We start from the raw sequence: 17,980 nt of genomic DNA on the forward strand, positions 1-17,980 counted from the left end.
AAGCTTCCGAAGTCTCTGATGCAGTCCGCAAGCTCAGTCGGGTTTTACTGCGCAACTCCCTTTTATGCTTTTGCGCAAAGGACAACAATATGCAATGACACAGTCAAGAAAGTACCCCTGATATTGCCATTGTTTTTCATAAACACATTAAGGATAACCTTCATATCTTATAGATTAGTCTAAGTCAATTTCAGTGCTACTTACCTGTACTCTTTTAAAAAGGCAGGTTTCCACTGTTCTTTCGAAATATTTAATATGTATCTATATGGAAATTAATGTATTTTAGGTCATTGTAATACATTCCTTTCAGTTTTATTCTCGTGCCAATCATTTTACCAACACATATATCAACAAGCTTTGTTGAGGTTCAGCTGTTGCTCGCCATTTCAATTCACACTCGAAGGTTGCTCATTACCCACCAAAGGTCTGGGCCGCCTGTAGTAAAATATGACCCGCTAGTCAGCTATGCTGTCACACAAACCTCAAGAGAAGAAAAATACATCTCCAAATAATTTGGTGATAGCACATGAAGCCGTTCTGTGAGATCTTTTTAAGTACCTAATTTAGAAGATATGTCAGAGGCTTTGGTTTTCAATGGTGCATCTCATCATTTTACTCCTTGCCTCTCACATCCCCATAGTTTTGCACTGAATGCTGCTTAATGAATCTCCAAAAAAACAGAGAAGGTATGTCTATTTAATCTGCCATCTCTGCATGTGGTGTTATGGCGTTGTACTTGGCAACAAGAAATGTTGGCGTACTTGTTCCACATTAATAAACATAACAAATGAGTGGTTATTAGGTTTCCTACTCAGACTTAATTTAACGTTGATACTGACCAGCACACTTCTTCGAAACAAATTAGGGAATATGAATTTGCTATATGCATGGCAGAAGTATTGTGGTAAATGTCTATGTACACGCTTTACTCAAGTAGGTATAGCTTGACATCTGTTCTTAGACATGTGTACCATCGTTAGTTATTTAGTAAACTTCGATCCAAACAGGTGTGTAATTTTACATGTATGGAATTTACTGAAAAGTAGTCAGCTGTTTCCCTAGACCGAAGTTTTAATATTTTTCCAACTCAGTAAAATCCGTAGGTTTAGGGTTCAAAATTAGACACATTTTTAAGACTATTTCTCAGCAACACCTTCTTTTTACCTTCCACTTGAAAACTGGGTTGACACATGTTTATTTCCTCCTTCAGGTTGTAACTGAAGTCTGTGTGAGGCTTTTTGGGAATGCGCTCACAAATGTTTGAAAAATCCAAAAGGTGCAGAGTGTGCGTGTTCGCTATATTTGCATTGGATTCACTAACAGTGACATTGGAAACATACAGATCATATATGTATCTGGACTTGACATACAGCTCAGTGAGACCTGTAATCATTGGGATAGCCCTAACACTGTCCTTTCGACCTTTGAACTTCTTGTTTCTGCACACAGAGCAATCAGACATACACTGTAACTCAATATGTTGAAAAGCAAAGGCTGGTTTTCATTCTCCATTTTCCATTTGCTTTTTTGAAGAGCGTTCATTCAGATCAATAATCATGGAAACTGATATTGGGATTTTAATGACAAGAAGCACCAATGGATCACAGCAGAGAAGGCTGGTGTTCTAGTCCTGGTCACGGGCCACGCAATGATGTCTTAATATTCTCACTTTGTTGAATATTGTGTCGTTGAAGTTTCAAACTGCCTTCCTGACAACTCCAACACGGAACAGCTAATCAGCTAAACTCAAGGCTTTTCGATTCATAGCTGTATATAATGACAGGAAAAAGATAATTGTGACCAGGTTCAGCAGGATCCGGAAAAGCCCTTGGCCCATGGAGTTGCATTTGTCTGGGGGAAACGTTTCCAACCTTTTTTTTCCCTCGTTCATTTTTTTCGATTTACGTGGCAGTGATTGCGTTCTAAACAAACACTTTACGGCCTGTGGTATTTGGGTCATAGTACACTTAACTCCATTTTCTGGCACTGATCTCTCTGGTCCTGACTGCAACGGATTTACTCTGTTGAAGAGATCTGCTGCAGGAAAGTTTCTTAATTTGGTTTGAGACTCTAGGATCGGTGCCTTTCTTGCTCTCCGGTGGTGGCAGTCAATTGTTTACCTTTTAACAGTAGGAAGGTTCTTGGTTCAGCAGAACAGCACCACCCTGCTGGAAATTTAAAAATTGCTGTTCTAGCTGCTACATGTGTTTCACTGATCAAATTTGCATCAGTACTGTAATATTTTATTTGTAAAATTCAGTAATGCTTACTTCTGTATTAGTTAAGTTGTTCAAGTTGTTCTTTACTTTATGAAGATGGGTTCCTTCTTATCTAATAACTTTTCTTTTCCTGCACATTAGTGGTGAACAGTATCTTCCCCTTCTTATTTTCATTTCCAGTTCCTTCCTATAAAAAACGTCTGAGTTAGGTTAGTCGGTGTGCTGCAACTTTGAAAAATTGACGGAAATTGTTCTTCACTTTCCAGATTTTATCCAAATGTTCTCATGGCCAGAGGAGTTTACCTCCTGGTCTCCAGTTTTTTCCCCAGTCATATCCTCTTACATGTGGTCCATTTTTTTCACATTGCTATAAATGGATGGATCACCCTGACATTGTTAGAAATTAAACAAAGGGTCCACCCTCCAAGAAGGGGTCGCAAATAATTTTCCAAGCACATTTATATCCATGTTCTTTATTCTGAGAACACTGGTGCCTACATATGTTCCATGTAACCCTGATTTTGTAAATTGTTTGTTAGACTCAAGCTTGTGAACAGATGTCAGTTTTGCCTGTTAGTTCATAGTAATTTAGTTCAGTGTTAAAGGTTTTACGTTCTAGCTGTTTTCTGTGCTTGGCGATAGATTTCCAAAGTTTAGAAGTAAAAACCAGGTAGATGTAACAGTAACTCTAGTACTGAGTATGCATGGACTCCATTCCCTTCTCCGTGCTGACCCACCGTCCCTACTGGACTTCGTCCATCATAGTTTCACAAGAAGGTTTTAAAGCTTTCTAACAAAGGTAATGTGGAATGTGGTGGCTGTCCTGATGAGCATTCAGGGCTTAGTTATATATCATTAGGATGGAATTAAATTTAGGCACAGCGAGGCAGTTCTGGACTCCAATTGAAATTCACAGGGTTGTTAATTAACTGGATGGACTGGATTATGAGATACACAGGTTGGCTGAAAGAACCAAAATCAGTCTTTTCCTTCCACTCAGAAGTAATTTATTTGAAGGTTGTTTTGTCTGCAGATCTCAGCAGTTCTTATGGAATGTATTTCAAGTTTTTGGAGTTGAATAAAAAGGCTCAGACTGTGGAAAGCATGTGTAAAACAGTAGAGGGAGGCTACAAGAAAGAAACTAAAGAGGAGAGTTGGAGGTATGTGAGCATGGCCTTTTTAGCAGGATTTCAGGAGGATGGTTGCTGTTAACTAAGATGAGAAGAGCCAACACTGTAGGTGGTATGATGGAAAAGCAAAGCTTTTGAGGAAGAAGAGGCAGGAGCTGACCACATTATTTAACTGTGGTGTCAAAGCCTAGCTCAGTGCTGTAGATGACAAGGATAGAACAAGGCTCCTCTGATTTCAGTCCGAGTCCCTTGATTCAGAGTTTGATTGATCACCAGAGACCACTACGCTTGTTTTTAGTTTCATTGTTAAGCAGTTATGTATCCATGAGATGGCATCGTGATGGTGGAACTCTGGTTAGGATGGCACTGGTGATTCATTGTTGTCTCTTCTCAGCCAGATGGTACTTTCAGCAGCATAAATGCAGGATAATGACGTCTTATGCCAGGTGTGCAGTTATAACTTGGAGATAAATATATTTGAACAAATCAGGAGGGTTACTTGGGTTGAGAGGGTGAAGTGATAAAATAATAATTTGCCTTCCTTAAAAGAAAGCTTTAAGCCCTCTCGGTGCCAGGCCTGCATAAATGGCCCATTGCAGATGATTTAGTTTAATATTTGCAGCAATGATCCATGGCTGTGCAATTAGTTTATCATAGAAGCAAGCCTATGGAATATGGAAATCGCAAGTAGTTGGTTCTTCTTTTGAGTGCATAATTCCTGCTAGTGTCCGGCATCGTCTGCAATTGCCTGCGCTATCATTTCTGTTTCTTTCCTACCAGTGATTTGGCTTGACTGGTGATTATTCAGCTCTTTTGGGTGAGACTCAACATGCTTTATATTTCTTTTTGTCGTCCTTAGATTTGGTGGCTGGATCCAGAGCTCACGTATGGCAACTCTAAACTGTTCGTGTTTACCCAAGGCCACTCCGTGTGCAACCGATCCTTCTTCCCATGCTTCGACACACCGGCAGTTAAAAGCACATATTCTGCTACGGTGAAGGTAAGTTCCAGGACTTTGACGAGTCAAGGAGCAAACTCGTCTCTTGCAGTGGCTCAGAATAAATAAAATAGTGAACATGTAATGCTGTGGGGAGGTTGGACTTCTAATACAGGCAGGAGCAGCAGATAACCTGAATTGATCTAACATAGCTGCATTTCAGCTGTAGGACGATCTTGTAAAATTGAGGACAGGGGGCGTTAGAGATTGCAGTTTGTTCATCTTCCTTGTATCTGGTGTGTTCAGAACCACTTAAAGCATTGAGTAAAGTTTCCATCACACGTGACGGTAGAACGATTCCCTCCAGACCCTGTGGTAGAGAGTAAATCTTGCTTCAGGAGTATATTACTCTAAAGTGCTTCAAGCATGGAGCCAATGCTGACAAGTAATCTCTCAAATCTCTATTACATTTACCTCCCATAGACTGAATAACAATAAATGTGCTTAGTAAAGCATGTGTAAGAATATTGGTTTTCTGAACTTTTTTTAAAGTCACTCTTTCCTCTAGAGCATGTTTGCCTTTAGCAAATTATGCTTAGGTCTCGGCCCTTTCCTCGAGATTATAACATAATTCCCTGACAAGTACTAGCTGTCTTTGACCTCCTTTTGACATACAAACTGTTGAAGCCTGACTTGCCATGTTTTGGATGACCTACGTTTTGTGTGTTTTTTTAGGCTCCTGAAGGTATCCAGGTGCTGATGAGTGCCACCCGCAGTACCTACCTACAGGACGAGGGCATCTACCAGTTTCAGATGGATTACCCAGTTCCAGCATATCTTGTGGCTTTGGCCGCCGGGGATATTGTACCTGCTGACATCGGGCCTAGGTAACTACTTAAGAATGTGTCTTCATTGTGCGGGCCCTGCAGTTTGTGGTAAACTGTTGGACTGGTGTGGCAAAAGATAGAATTGAGACAGTTGTTAGTGTCTTAGTTTAAGAAGGTTAGGGTATCCAATTCGTAAAGAGAAGACAACTAAAGAGTGATGGGTAGATGATAAAGAAAGCAATATTGATTATTTTCGAGTATACTGTTGGAAAAGTGAAATGTACAGAGCTCAGAACAGTGGTTTGCGAGGGCAGCTGAGAGCCACTGCTGTGTATCTGGGTGATACAAGACCTCTGCTTGGTCCCATTCTAGTCTGTTGCAGCTCTCCCATGAGCTAGCACTGGTCAGGGCTGTTGTTACTCTTGACGTTCGCACTGCAAAAGAACCCATCAAACTTTGTTCTGAAAATGTCTATATATTGTTCTCCAATTGGCTAGGCACTTTCAAGAACTGCTTTCTTTAGCTAACAAAAGTATGACACAGTTCTGTTGTATGCAGCAATGGTTAGAGTGGGCCTATTGTTTGTGTGACCTGAATGTTGCATGCATGGCGGGTGGCAGCTGAGAATGCTAGAAAGCAATGTATCCTCCTTTCAATAGTTATGAGGTGTTTACAACCTGTTCTTGTGTGGGAAGCTGTAAGGAAAAGTTCTCTATCTGTTGCTGTAAAATGTGATCTTGTTTTGTTGCAGGAGCAGGGTGTGGGCAGAGCCCTGCCTGCTGCAGACTGCCACCAGCAAGCTGGCTGGTTTGGTGGAGCGCTGGCTGAGTGCTGCAGAGGCGCTGTACGGTCCCTACATCTGGGGAAGGTGAGATGGAAATTGAATATGGGGATGGAGTGATCAAGGAAGAGAAAGTGTTGCAATGCTCCTGGATTTGTAAATGACTGGAGGTCACATCTCTAAGTTCTTGACTTTAATAAACATGTTAGCCTACAGTTACTGCCATTTAAAACTCATATGGGTGCACGTGGGCCGGCGTGCTGAAGTCTACCCATACATAACTGCTCACTGAGGGTCCTACCACCACCACATCAGAGGTTTGCAGGAAATATTTCAGTATATCCTGATTATAACATTGAATTAGTATCAGATGAGTGTTGGTATGTCATAAACACAGTAAATAAGATCTTCTCTGGTGTGGTCTCGGACTACGGTAAACCTACTTTATAGTCCTTTTAGAGCCGCCAAACAATGCAGCTGGAGGACACCGCAAACGTGAAGCTCTTAAAGTTAGAACGTTTTCACCCGAAAGTGCTTGGCTTTTGCAGTGCAGCACATCCTGTTAATATGCTCAGACTCAACATTGATGTTTACTTTTCTCTGTGAGACGATTATTGAAGATCCTGCAGGGAGAGAAAATAATTGCAATAAATCTAAACTGTAGTCCAACCCAAAGAGAGGGAGTCCTAAAAGTATTTATCTAAATCTCAGCAAAGAGAAGAAAATCTGATCCTCTATCAGTTCCCAATTTCTTTACTCCTGTCAAGTTTCTCTTGAATCCTTTTTCTTTGCGGTAAGACAATGTTAAAAAACAAAAACAGAAGCTTTAGAAGTGTGTGTAGTTTCTAACATCCCTGGAGAAAAGAGAATTTAGCAACATATCTACATTTTCACTTACTTCAGGCAAGGCCAGTGCAATTTTAAGGCAATCTTTAGTTAATTTTAGTTCTTAAATTCTAGTGCATTGAAGTGAAATTCCATATTGAGGTCTGCAAGTATTTGAATTGTCCTTCTTCCAGCCTTGCCTAAAAGCAAATTTTTCAGATTTTATGTAGTTTGGCAGTTTAAAAGGTATCCGCTGTATTCAAAAGGTTATTCCAATTTTAAATAGGCAAATCATCTTTCAAATTCTCTGAAGAATTTTAGATTTTCGGCTAATTTTTATTTAATAGAGTTTCGTTTTCAGCATTGTTTCTCTGCTCAATATTTTATTGAAAATTGGAACAAAGAAAGGACACATTTTAGTGTTGTGCACTTATTTTCTAGGAATGATCACAAACCTATTCAGTGCACATTTCTCCGCCTCTGTCACTGAAACCAATTAGTCCAGTTATACAATATGATCAACAGTTTCAAACAATGATGACAAATGTTGGCGGATGAACTTGGCAATTTGTCCTTCATGTATGATTGGTTTGATACGATCAATGCTTAAATGCAGGTAAAAACTATCCTGTTCAAAAATGAAATCTAAATCCCATCCCTCTGTACATCAGCTGTTTACCGGTCAAAAAGCGCAGAGATACTCCTGGTGGAGTGATTTAAGCGCTATATAAACTCACAAATAAATAAATAAATAAATGCTGTGTATTAGGGCAAAAGACGAAAGCCTGACTGATCTTTATCCAGTGGACTGACCAAAATGTATATATTCGCAGCTGAGACGCAACTTGTTCATAGGAGGAAGTCCAGCAATAGGGTAGTCACTTGTAGACAGTGTACATTGTAGAAAATATATTTTAAGACAAGGTCTTGTAATTGCACAAGTAAAGCAGTATGGAACCAACCCTTCTTAAGTTGATACAATTCTTGGTGAATAGTTCAAACAGTTCTAGAAAGGAGGACGACAGCCTGGATGCTGTGAATCCGGGATTTAACCTTTCAGGAGTACCAGCACCTCATTTCTGTTGACGGGTGAGAGGGAGATGGTTGGGTGCGAGATACTACAATAGGAGGCGTGCTGGAGATCATTGATCTCAGTGGCCGCAATAGTTCTGAGATCTGGTGCAGAAACAGTCATTCGGTCAGTTGGAAAGTGTAGAGGGATGATGTCTGGAATAGCGAGTACGCACTGTGGTGCAATGACGGAGCTCTGTTCAGTGTCCAGTTTTGAAATAGCCGAAGTGGCAAGCCAGGGTTGATGTGCACTGACACAAATGAAAATGAGACGTTTCAGTACCTTTATGGTAGAATGTTTGTATGTTAGTACTGGATGCACTTGAAAGCCCCTGTAATGCTGCGACCCGGGGTGGTAGAGCATCAATAAATAGCATATTCCCACAGGAGCATTCTACAAATGTTTGTCACTCTGTCATTCACTACATTATGGAGGTGCATCATTAGAACTATATGAGAATGTTACGGCTGCTGTATTGACTGCTTCAGGTTAGTACTGAGGTGTTTTGTGGGAGCTGGGTGGGAAGGCTTGGACTTCTTTCTCTTTACTAGCCCTCAGTGCGATTTTTAGTAAAGCCACGAGTTTTTTTGAATGTCTTCTCAACAAATCAGAGAAGGAGTTTTAAATGGTTCTTTTTTTGTCCATGGTCCTCTTTGTTTGGACCAGTGTCAGGCTCACTACATTCCTTCCCTACTCAAGCCATAATTAACTCTCTGATCAACTATTGTAGTAGGTTCTACTTAGGAGTTCTATGGAGTTTTCAAAGAACCAGCTGCAGGTTGTTGGAAGAAGTTGTGGCACAGTTTCTCGCTGGGTACAAGCAAAAGGACCGTGTGCCTTCCATGCCTAGGTCTCTACCCTGGTTAGCCTTGTGGAAGCGAGTCAGTTTAAGGCCCTCACTTTACCAAAAAGTGCCCAAGTTTATGGCTGACAGTTCAGCTCTCATAAACCAAGGAAACCTATGGTTCAGCTAATATCGACTTGTTTTGATATATCGGGCCCAAAATGCCTACTCTATTGTTGAATCTAATGTTCAGAACACTGCTTTTCATTGAACTTAGGCTGCCTAAGGAAATCCTTGAAGACCTAGTTGTTTCCGTATCATAGGCAGAGATTATTTTGCCATCATACCTAGCTAACAGCAATGTTGTGTTTACTAGTTGGCCTGTAGCACCATGACCTCTTTGGCAGATGAGCTCTCTATAAATAATAGGACATATACAGGCTATTCTTGGCACATCTGTCCTCTTTCTGGCCTATCAGTGGGTTCTTGAGGCCTTCCCTTCATGAACCCAGCACTTTTAGGTCAATGATATGCATATTTTCATGTGTCAGCTTCGCTATAATGCAGTCAAGAGATTTCCAGTGGCTCATCATGCTTAATTGTTGAAGATTCTATGCTTTACCCAGCAAAGTTATGGGTGATAGCGAAGGTACGATCTGGTACTTCACCTCGCCGGAAGTAGCATGGGAGTGGCTGGAGGGATGGCGCAAGAACGATCAAGTCACGAGCAACCGTTGCAACAACTGGAGCAATGAGTTACAGAGGCCACCCCAGAGACTGAGCAGGACACGAGCCGGGTGTTACTCCCTGAGGAGGTATTGAGTATTGGAAACGCCAGAACAAACTGAAAAATGGAAGGCAGGCTGCAGTGCAAATGTTTGGGTGCCGAACAGGTGCCGAAGGGGGGCTGGACTGCAGCCGGGACTATACACATGGTACTCAGATCAGATTTCGCTGTCCTACAAATGGGCGTGTCAATTTTATTTGTTCTACTTGGGGTTATCACTGTGATTTCTCTTTTTTTCACTTTTTCCTTCCTTCCTTTACTATATTCACACTGAGGTGGCCGAGACACTCCCTCTTATAAATATTACCATGCAGGTTTTGAGGCGACGGGCTCTCTGCAGGTTGGGTAGTTAGGGCACTGCGTAACCTGGGTAGCCGGGTGAGGGAGAAGGACCGTGGGTAAAGTTACTTGTTCGTTATGTTCTTTTATACATGGCAGCGAGTGCTCAGAGAGATGATAGGTGGATGAGCTGTTGATCGACGCAAAAAATGCATGGCCCAGCTACACTGACCCAAGGGGACCCATCATCTAGGTGAGACGGAGGAATCATCCACATATGTCTGTACGAACCAAAAACATGAATTCACTGAGGGTGTGGTCTTGGAACATAAACAGGCTCAATAAAAAAACTTCAACGATCGTTGGTCGTACAGTTTAAAAAAAGATATGCCCCAGACATAGTCCTTCTACAAGAAACGCATTTACACGCGACTGGGTCGTAGACATGGATAGGGCAATGATTGCCGAGAAGGATGTGTTCGAGCATAGAGGATGCCCCAAGAAATGGGACCATAAATGGGTTAAATGGAACAAATACAGAGGTGTGATGTATGTGAATCCCCTTCCATAGAACTACAACGTGAAAGAGAACTATTGTTGGACCAGCTGGCAAGCGATGCGGAGCACACACTCTTACTCCTGTATCCATTGACCCAGTTGTATGCTTCCATCTGCTACACATGCTGTTGACATACCTCTGTCTTCTTGTACTTGAAGTTTACTGGACAGACGAGACACTGTCACCCTGGTTCCTCTCTGGGAAATGTATGGTGCTTATTGATATATCTCAGTACTATATTGTGTCATTTATATTGTGGACCTGACCATGGATTTGACCTTTCCTTGTACTTTTTCTTTCTTTTGTTTAATAAAAATTGTATTGAAAAAAAAAAAACGCATTTACGGGGTTACCACTGTTGAGTACTGGATAGATTTGGCAACACGCGTATAGCACACACAGGATACACATCAGGGTCTAGAGGGGTGGAAGTGCTGTGTAGGCGGACATGTTCCTTTGTCCACAGTAAGACGTGGTCTGATCCCTCTGGACAGTTTGTGGTGGTGAGGGGCAGTTGGGAAGGGGTGACCCTCAATATTTCTTCAGTCTACACCCCACCAGGGCTTCAGGCTCCCACCCTGGACACATAGGGTCCCTTGCTCCTTGATCTCCCGGAGGGTCTTCTGATTCTGGGTGGAGACTGATCTGTACAGAGCTGTCGCACAACACTGCGATGTATCTTAGAATAAACTACGCACACGATGGGAATTCGACCTACCTAGGCCTCTGCAGGCTTCAGAATGGAAAAAGATACCCTCCTTCCCATATAAAGCATTGCATAGTGCGAGATTTAATGCATTTTAACATAGTAAACAGAGCTTACTTTACTCTCAATAAGATTTATCCCGGGGCCTCCCTAACCAGTCCTTGATGGAATGCACCCAAAGGTGATATTCCACATACATTTTGGCCTTATCCCCTTTTACATTTCTAGTGGTAAGACATTGCCACTGCACTTATGCCGACCTCGGGTCGTACACTTCGCAATACACTCGAGGCGTGTTTACGTGACCCTTTCTTGCATCCTAAACAAGACCAGTCTACTGAAAAGTTTATTGACTTAGATCTGATATTATTAGCTCGTTGAAATATCATCATGAACAGGAAAGGTGTTCATCCTCCGTCTACCAGTAGATGGCACTCCACTACTGTTCAATGGCTTGAAAGCTGAAACTCTGCATTTACATACAGAAGCGCTCTCAGCTGGGATATAAATGCTGGAAGTTCTGAACTCACATAGTAAGGACTTTGCACTCCCGACATGAATCTCTTAACTAAGTCTCCAGCGAACCGATTTCTCCAACTCTGTACATGTGAGTTGCTGTTTTGAATGGATACAATAGACGGGTATTCACCAAAAGGAGGCTATGATATTACTGGCCATATCGATAAGCTGGGGATAACATTTGAAATGCTCATGGTATACGCGTTGGGCTTCCCAGAAGGAGGTGAGGACACAAGCAAGTATGTTAAGACATATACAGGGTTTGACAGCTACGATGTCTTGGATAAAACACAAGAAGGCCCGAAGACACGCAAAAGAGGATCAGATTGTACTTTTGGAAGGCAGGTATTTATCGGACTCAATGAAAACGTGTGATGTAGCTTGAATGCGATAGAGCACGACCTTCCCAGAGAGCTGGAAATACGCCGAGATCAACGCCCTACTCAAAAAACCCGTGAGACCTCCAGAACCTCCGGCCCATCTCCCTGCTTCCGTTCCCAGCCAAGGTAATCGAGAAGAACGTCAACAGACAGCTAACTCGATACCTTGAAGAAAACAGCATCCTGGACCTATCCCAGTCAGGGTTCCGCAGCCACTACAGCAATGAGACTGCCCTCATCGCCGCCACCGACGACATCAGGAACCTGCTGGACGGTGAGACCGCAGCCCTCATCCTGCTGGACCTCTCCGCTGCCTTCGACACTGTCTGCCACTGCACTCTACGCGCACGCCTCCATGACGCAGGGATCCGAGACAAGGCCCTGGAATGGACCACCTCCTTCCGCTCCGGCAGAACCCAGAGACTACGCCTCCCCCCCCTCCTCCCCCCCCCCCCCCCCCCCAATTCCGGTCCGAAGCCTCCGAAATCCTCTGCGGCGTACCCCAGGGATCATCCCTCAGCCCAACACTGTTCAACATCTACATGGCCAAGCTTGCATGCATCGCCCGACAGCACGACCTTATCATAATCTCCTACGCCGATGACACTCAACTGATCCTCTCCCTCACCAAGGACCCCCTCCCCGCCAAACCCAACCTCCACGAAGGAATGAAGGCCGTCGCCGACTGGATGAAAAGCAGCAGACTAAAGCTGAACATGGACAAGACGGAGGTCCTCATCCTCTGCTCCAACCCTTCAGCCTGGAATGACTCCTGGTGGCCAACGACACTGGGGGCAGCCCAGACACCCACTGACCACGCACGCAACCTGGGAGTCATCCTCGACTCCACGCTCTCCATGGGCAAGCAAGTCCACGAAGTCTCCTCCTCCTGCTTTAACATCCTCCGCATGCCCCGCAGGATCTACAGGTGGATCCTGACAGATACAAGAAGAACAGTCACCCAGGCCCTCGTCCGCAGCAGACTAGACTATGGAAACACCCTCTACGCGGGAGCCCCGGCCAAGCTCATCAAACGACTGCAACGCATTCAAAACGCCTCTGCACGCCTGATCCTCGACGTACCACGCCACAGCCAAATTGCCCCCCACCTGAGAAACCTGCACTGGCTCCCGGTCGACCGGTGAATCTCCTTCAAACTCCACATCCACGCACACAAGGCACTCCACAAGACCGGCCCAGCCTACCTCAACAGACGACTCTTCTTCTACGTCCCTAACCGCCAACTCCGCTCCGGCGACTTCTCCCTCGCCACCGTCCAGCGCATCCGAAGAACAACCACCGGCGGCATATCCTTCTCCCACCTCGCCGGCAAGACCTGGAACACCCTTCCACTCAGCCTACAACAGACCAAAGACCTGCTGACCTTCAGTAGGCTACTCAAGACCTGGTTGTTAGATCAGTAGTGGCATCCCCCCCCCTTTTCCCCAGCGCCTTGAGATCCTCGCGGGTAAGTAGTGCACTCTACAAATTCTGTGATTGATTGATTGGAATTTAACCAGTTGCAACCCACTGCGGATGTTCCCAGCCAAGGAAAAGATACTTCTGCACCCAAGTGTACACCAGGTGTATCCCTGGTGCTGCCTTGCGTAAGAAAACATATACTGCCATATAAGTGAGCTCGTTCACTCCCCTCTGAATTTAAGTGGATTGTGGGAGATTTAAGTGGATTGTGTAGAAGTCGGAGGTTACTGGGCGGTATTCTGTGCGAGTGCTGCCACTTATCACTGGTGTTTCAGGCCCAGCAACATTTGCACTCCAGATAGATACTCCTTCCCACCCTGGAAAAGGTAAAAAAACAATTACACCTGGGAAGAGTAAAGCATTTTTCCCTGTGGGAGAGGAAGTTTCTCCAAGGGGGAAAATATTTTTTATATTTATCCTGATTAAAAAAAGGAATGATAGCTTTAACCAGTGAATGTGCTCAGATGTTTCCGTGGACCAATATCCGTATAGAGTTACTAATTCAAAAATACGCTTCACTAAAGCCTTCCACTCTCACAGGTTTCCAGTGCTACTTCTCTTGTAATTTCCTGGAGGTCATCAATTTGCACCAATGCAGGGTCATATAATTGCAGTTGCACTTTTTTGGCTTTGAAATGGGCCCATACTAATTGTACATGGCACATATTGCTATCACATTGATTCTACAATGTTATTTTTTTTAATGTTGGCGTGCATCAAACACATCTTTTAAAATGATGCTTTAGAGAATCGTTATGCAAAGTTATCCTTAAAAGTGCTTTGTAGTTTAGTTAAACGGGCTAACCATTTCCGCTGTAAAGCTGAATTCTTTTTTGGCTACATTACTTACTTTAAAAATATATTCTTGATTCCATTCTTCTGTATGTATTTTCATAGAGTAAAGGAGCATACTGGAAGCATCATAAATAGCCACGCATTATTACATTTTGTAAACTTGAGCAAACCTTTTTACATGAATGCAGCTGAGCTTGCAGCTCACTGTATTTCTTTAGCCCACTTATCCTTACAGTAAAGGCTTTGCATTAATAAACTACATATGCCATTATGTACATCTTATACGTATGGATGCATATCTTGCAGCAACAGCAAACCGTCCTCTTTCCCACAAACATACAGTGGTACTGTAAACCAGAATCTACATGTTTTGATCTGCTAGGGGTTGAGCTGCTTGTTCTGTAGACAAAGTAAACATCCAAACCTATGGTTCTTGACACCAACCCTATGTCCTGGGCATTAGGCGAGAGGAATTCCACCTCCTGAGAGTCTCTTCGATACCCAGCTGATGTATAGCTCACTGGCCCCAGTGGTCCAGCATGTCCCCTTCTTTGTGCCCAGACCAGGCAACATGAGACAACTAAATGTCTGATTCATACAATTCAATCCAAAGTGTTCCCACTGGTTAGAAGAGGTGTAAAACCTTTCTAGGTTCCAGTTTTGGGGGGGTTCTGAAGTGGAGATTTCAGGGTCAGACTCATTTGGACAATTCAAATTATGAATGTGGAAAAGTCTGAGGCAGAGCCCAAGAGTTTTGTTTTTTCTTTGTAAGTTTGTGTTGATCTAAAGAGGCTGTTCAGGTTGTTTTCCAAATTGTTCTGGGGCCGACTGAGCATTCCTACTCTTGGCTGCCAGCTTTTCATTACCACCCAAGTTTACCAAGGTGTTTAGATTCTGAAAGTTGTCATTGACTGTAACATAAGACATTCAAGGTAACTCTGTCACGTCTTCTTTCTCCTCCAAATTACAAATGTGCTGACTTTCATCCATCTCAATATAGACTCGGTGAGAATCTCTTAAAGGGAATGTCAAACCACAGAACACGAACATGCTCTGTTACCGCCTCCTTCTGAATCAAGTAGGCCACCTCCAGAATGGCCAACATGCAATGGGTCAGGCAGTCGGATGCCTAACAAACCAGAATCTCATCTCCTTTTTCTTAAGAATCCTTCACAGCCACTGAAGTTTAAAATCCCTTTATCGTTTTCAGAATACTGGTACTTCAATAACAATTTCATATCTTTAACTTTAAACACGTCTGATCCAAAAATACCCAGTGTTGTCTCCTGTGACACCAAAACATTTTAACAAAGATGACTTATGTGAGCTTCTTACTAGATCACTAGGTTTGCTGAAATATTGTAGTTAAGTAATTTAACTATCTTCTCTGAAGCTTATGTTGTACATCTTACATTTGTGAAAAATACATCTAATCATTTGCTGTCCCTCTGCCGCTGCCCCTTAGGTATGACATCGTCTTCCTACCCCCATCTTTCCCCATTGTTGCCATGGAGAACCCCTGCCTGACATTCATCATTTCCTCAATCCTGGAGAGCGACGAGTTCCTCATTATTGACGTTATTCACGAGATCGCTCACAGTTGGTTTGGCAATGCGGTCACCAATGCCACATGGGAGGAGATGTGGCTGAGTGAGGGTCTGGCCACCTATGCACAGCGGCGGATCACCACTGAGACGTACGGTAAGTTGACTGTATGTGGTGGCAGCATCAGCTTTCTATTTTCTGGGTGAATTAAGGTGATCTATGATTGGAGCCGGAGCTTTTGATTTAATTCAATGCTCAGGTTGAGTGCTTCTCATATGCTGTGGGAACTGATCTATATTCCTCTGCTTGAACACCCATACACTGTTTGAGTCCCATCTATATTGCCCATAGCTGGTCCTTGTCATAATAATGGGGGTTTACACAACATACAGTTACTGGATTTATCTTTTAGTTTCAGATAATAGAGGATTTTCCCTTTCTTCTGAAATTAAAATCAGGCCATAAATTTCTTGGTAGGAAAGACTGGCACAGTATTGTGAAGAATTAGGTGCACCATGCAGTGACTTGAATTGTACTGTCCATTACTGGCACCCAGGAAAGGTGTAAAGGTGTTTCCTTAGCGAGGTAGCCTGCAAGATTTTATGTGTACACCTATTCGAGCAGGAAGATCTAATCCTGACTTTAATTACTAAATCTTCCTGCACCTTCTCATACAGCTATAGTTTCATTCAAGGAAGTGGGACCTGTAGTAGCTGCTGCTGAGGCAGGACAGCTGATTGGCTCCTGGTGTCTTGTACCCTCCTGACATCACAAGGAACATCCAGACTGCTCCAGTCAGGAAAGAGTGGAAGAGCAGGGACTTGAGAGCCCTGATGAACTGACCTGGCCTGTTCCTTCAGAGATTCATGAATTGGTGTAAACTGTGATGATCTTAGGTAGACTTGATGGCCTGCCTGTGATGCCAGCCAGAAGCCTGATGGATGCCTTTGAAGCCCAGGACCTCCTGTTCAGTATGGATACATGACACAAATTGAAGGTAAAGTAGAGTATTTATTTATTCCGTAAGTAAATAACAGTAGCCCGGAACATCCATCAGTTTCTCTGACGCTAACCAAAATCTGTTTCTACTACCCCTCAACATTCTACCCCAATATCCCACATACATAACTACAATGAATTAAAATACATGCCTCAATGCATATAACTATATAACATAGGTTATTAATAATATAAGACGTACATTTTATAAATATGGGAAGCAACACCTTGATGCAATTGTAGTGGGATGACTGCCATTGTTGTGCGCATTAGTTGGGAAGCCAGAATTCCCCTGTGCTGTTGATCATGCTTTCTTGCAAACTCAGCTTGAATCAAGTTGCAGATCATCAAGAAACTGTAAAAAACTGCCTGGCCTCATTCTACCACAAGAGGAAGAATCCAAACCTTCTCACATATGAAGTTAGGAAAAATAAGCCATCCATTGTGGAGGGATTCAGAAAGACTGCTGAACAGTTGGTTATCCAGAGTGTTAGAAGGATGGCTGCTTTTCTGATTGCTGTGCTACATTCTCTTGATTTGTTTCTTCTCGTAGTACCCAGACTGCAGTAATTTACATCCATCTTTTGGTTGACCGCCTCTTCCTTCTGTGACCCCTCAATACAGCACGCTATAGTGTCACTCAGTGTTGGAGTCTGTGCGACTGCACCAAAGCTAGTAATGTCTAATCATCCTTTCCTGAGTTCCTTCTTCAGTATGAATGAAAAAGCACTTTCAGAATAAGTCAACATACACTGTAAGAGCTCCTTAGTACACCTCCAGTCACAGCATGTGCAGGATGAGAGCCCAGAGCTTATCGATATACGCTGAATCAATGAATAGATAGGGTTTGTTAGAACACAAGTATTTTGCCCATTTTGAAAAAGCTGTGCAGTTTTTCTCCATTAGGTTGGCTCTGTATTTTTCTTCCAATGAACTTACCTAGTGTCAGGTCACTGGGCTTGATCCATCTTCTCACTTCCTTTTCATTTGTGGGTAGGAAGTCTGTTGCCCTAGCTACTCTTTAATGCCTTAATTTTTTTAAGACTTCGCTAATACCATGAATGCCTGTGGCGCAGCAGCATCATAAGCTAAAACGTGGTCACTATATACATTCCTACACAAGCTCATTGGAAATCTGTTTTCAGTCAAGTGTTTGCATTTGTTGAAGAAAATGACCTGGTCTCGGCCTAGTGAAAGGGATTCCGTCCTGGCTGCGGAAGTGAAGCGGCACTGAAAGCCGCATAGATTGATATTAAAACCACACTTGATTCAAATGGAGCAGTGGATATGAATCCAGTGGTTGACTGCTTGTAGGAAATAAAGAATGGTATGCTCAAATTATAATGGACTGTCC

At 43.1% G+C, this 17,980-nt stretch overlaps 1 protein-coding gene across 1 annotated transcript in view; it reads left to right on the top strand.

Annotated features, from left to right (window-relative positions):
- RNPEPL1 (arginyl aminopeptidase like 1) overlaps positions 1–17,980 on the top strand; it is a 116,856-nt gene that overhangs the window by 20,025 nt on the left and 78,851 nt on the right. The window contains exons 2-5 of the mRNA XM_086944481.1: positions 4,209–4,349; positions 5,022–5,173; positions 5,865–5,981; positions 15,548–15,783. Coding sequence (XP_086800607.1) covers positions 4,209–4,349; positions 5,022–5,173; positions 5,865–5,981; positions 15,548–15,783 — 646 coding nt within the window. The remainder of the gene's footprint in view (positions 1–4,208; positions 4,350–5,021; positions 5,174–5,864; positions 5,982–15,547; positions 15,784–17,980) is intronic.

Source organism: Lissotriton vulgaris, chromosome 11 (genome assembly GCF_964263255.1).
Source record: "Lissotriton vulgaris chromosome 11, aLisVul1.2, whole genome shotgun sequence".
NCBI lineage: Eukaryota > Metazoa > Chordata > Amphibia > Caudata > Salamandridae > Lissotriton > Lissotriton vulgaris.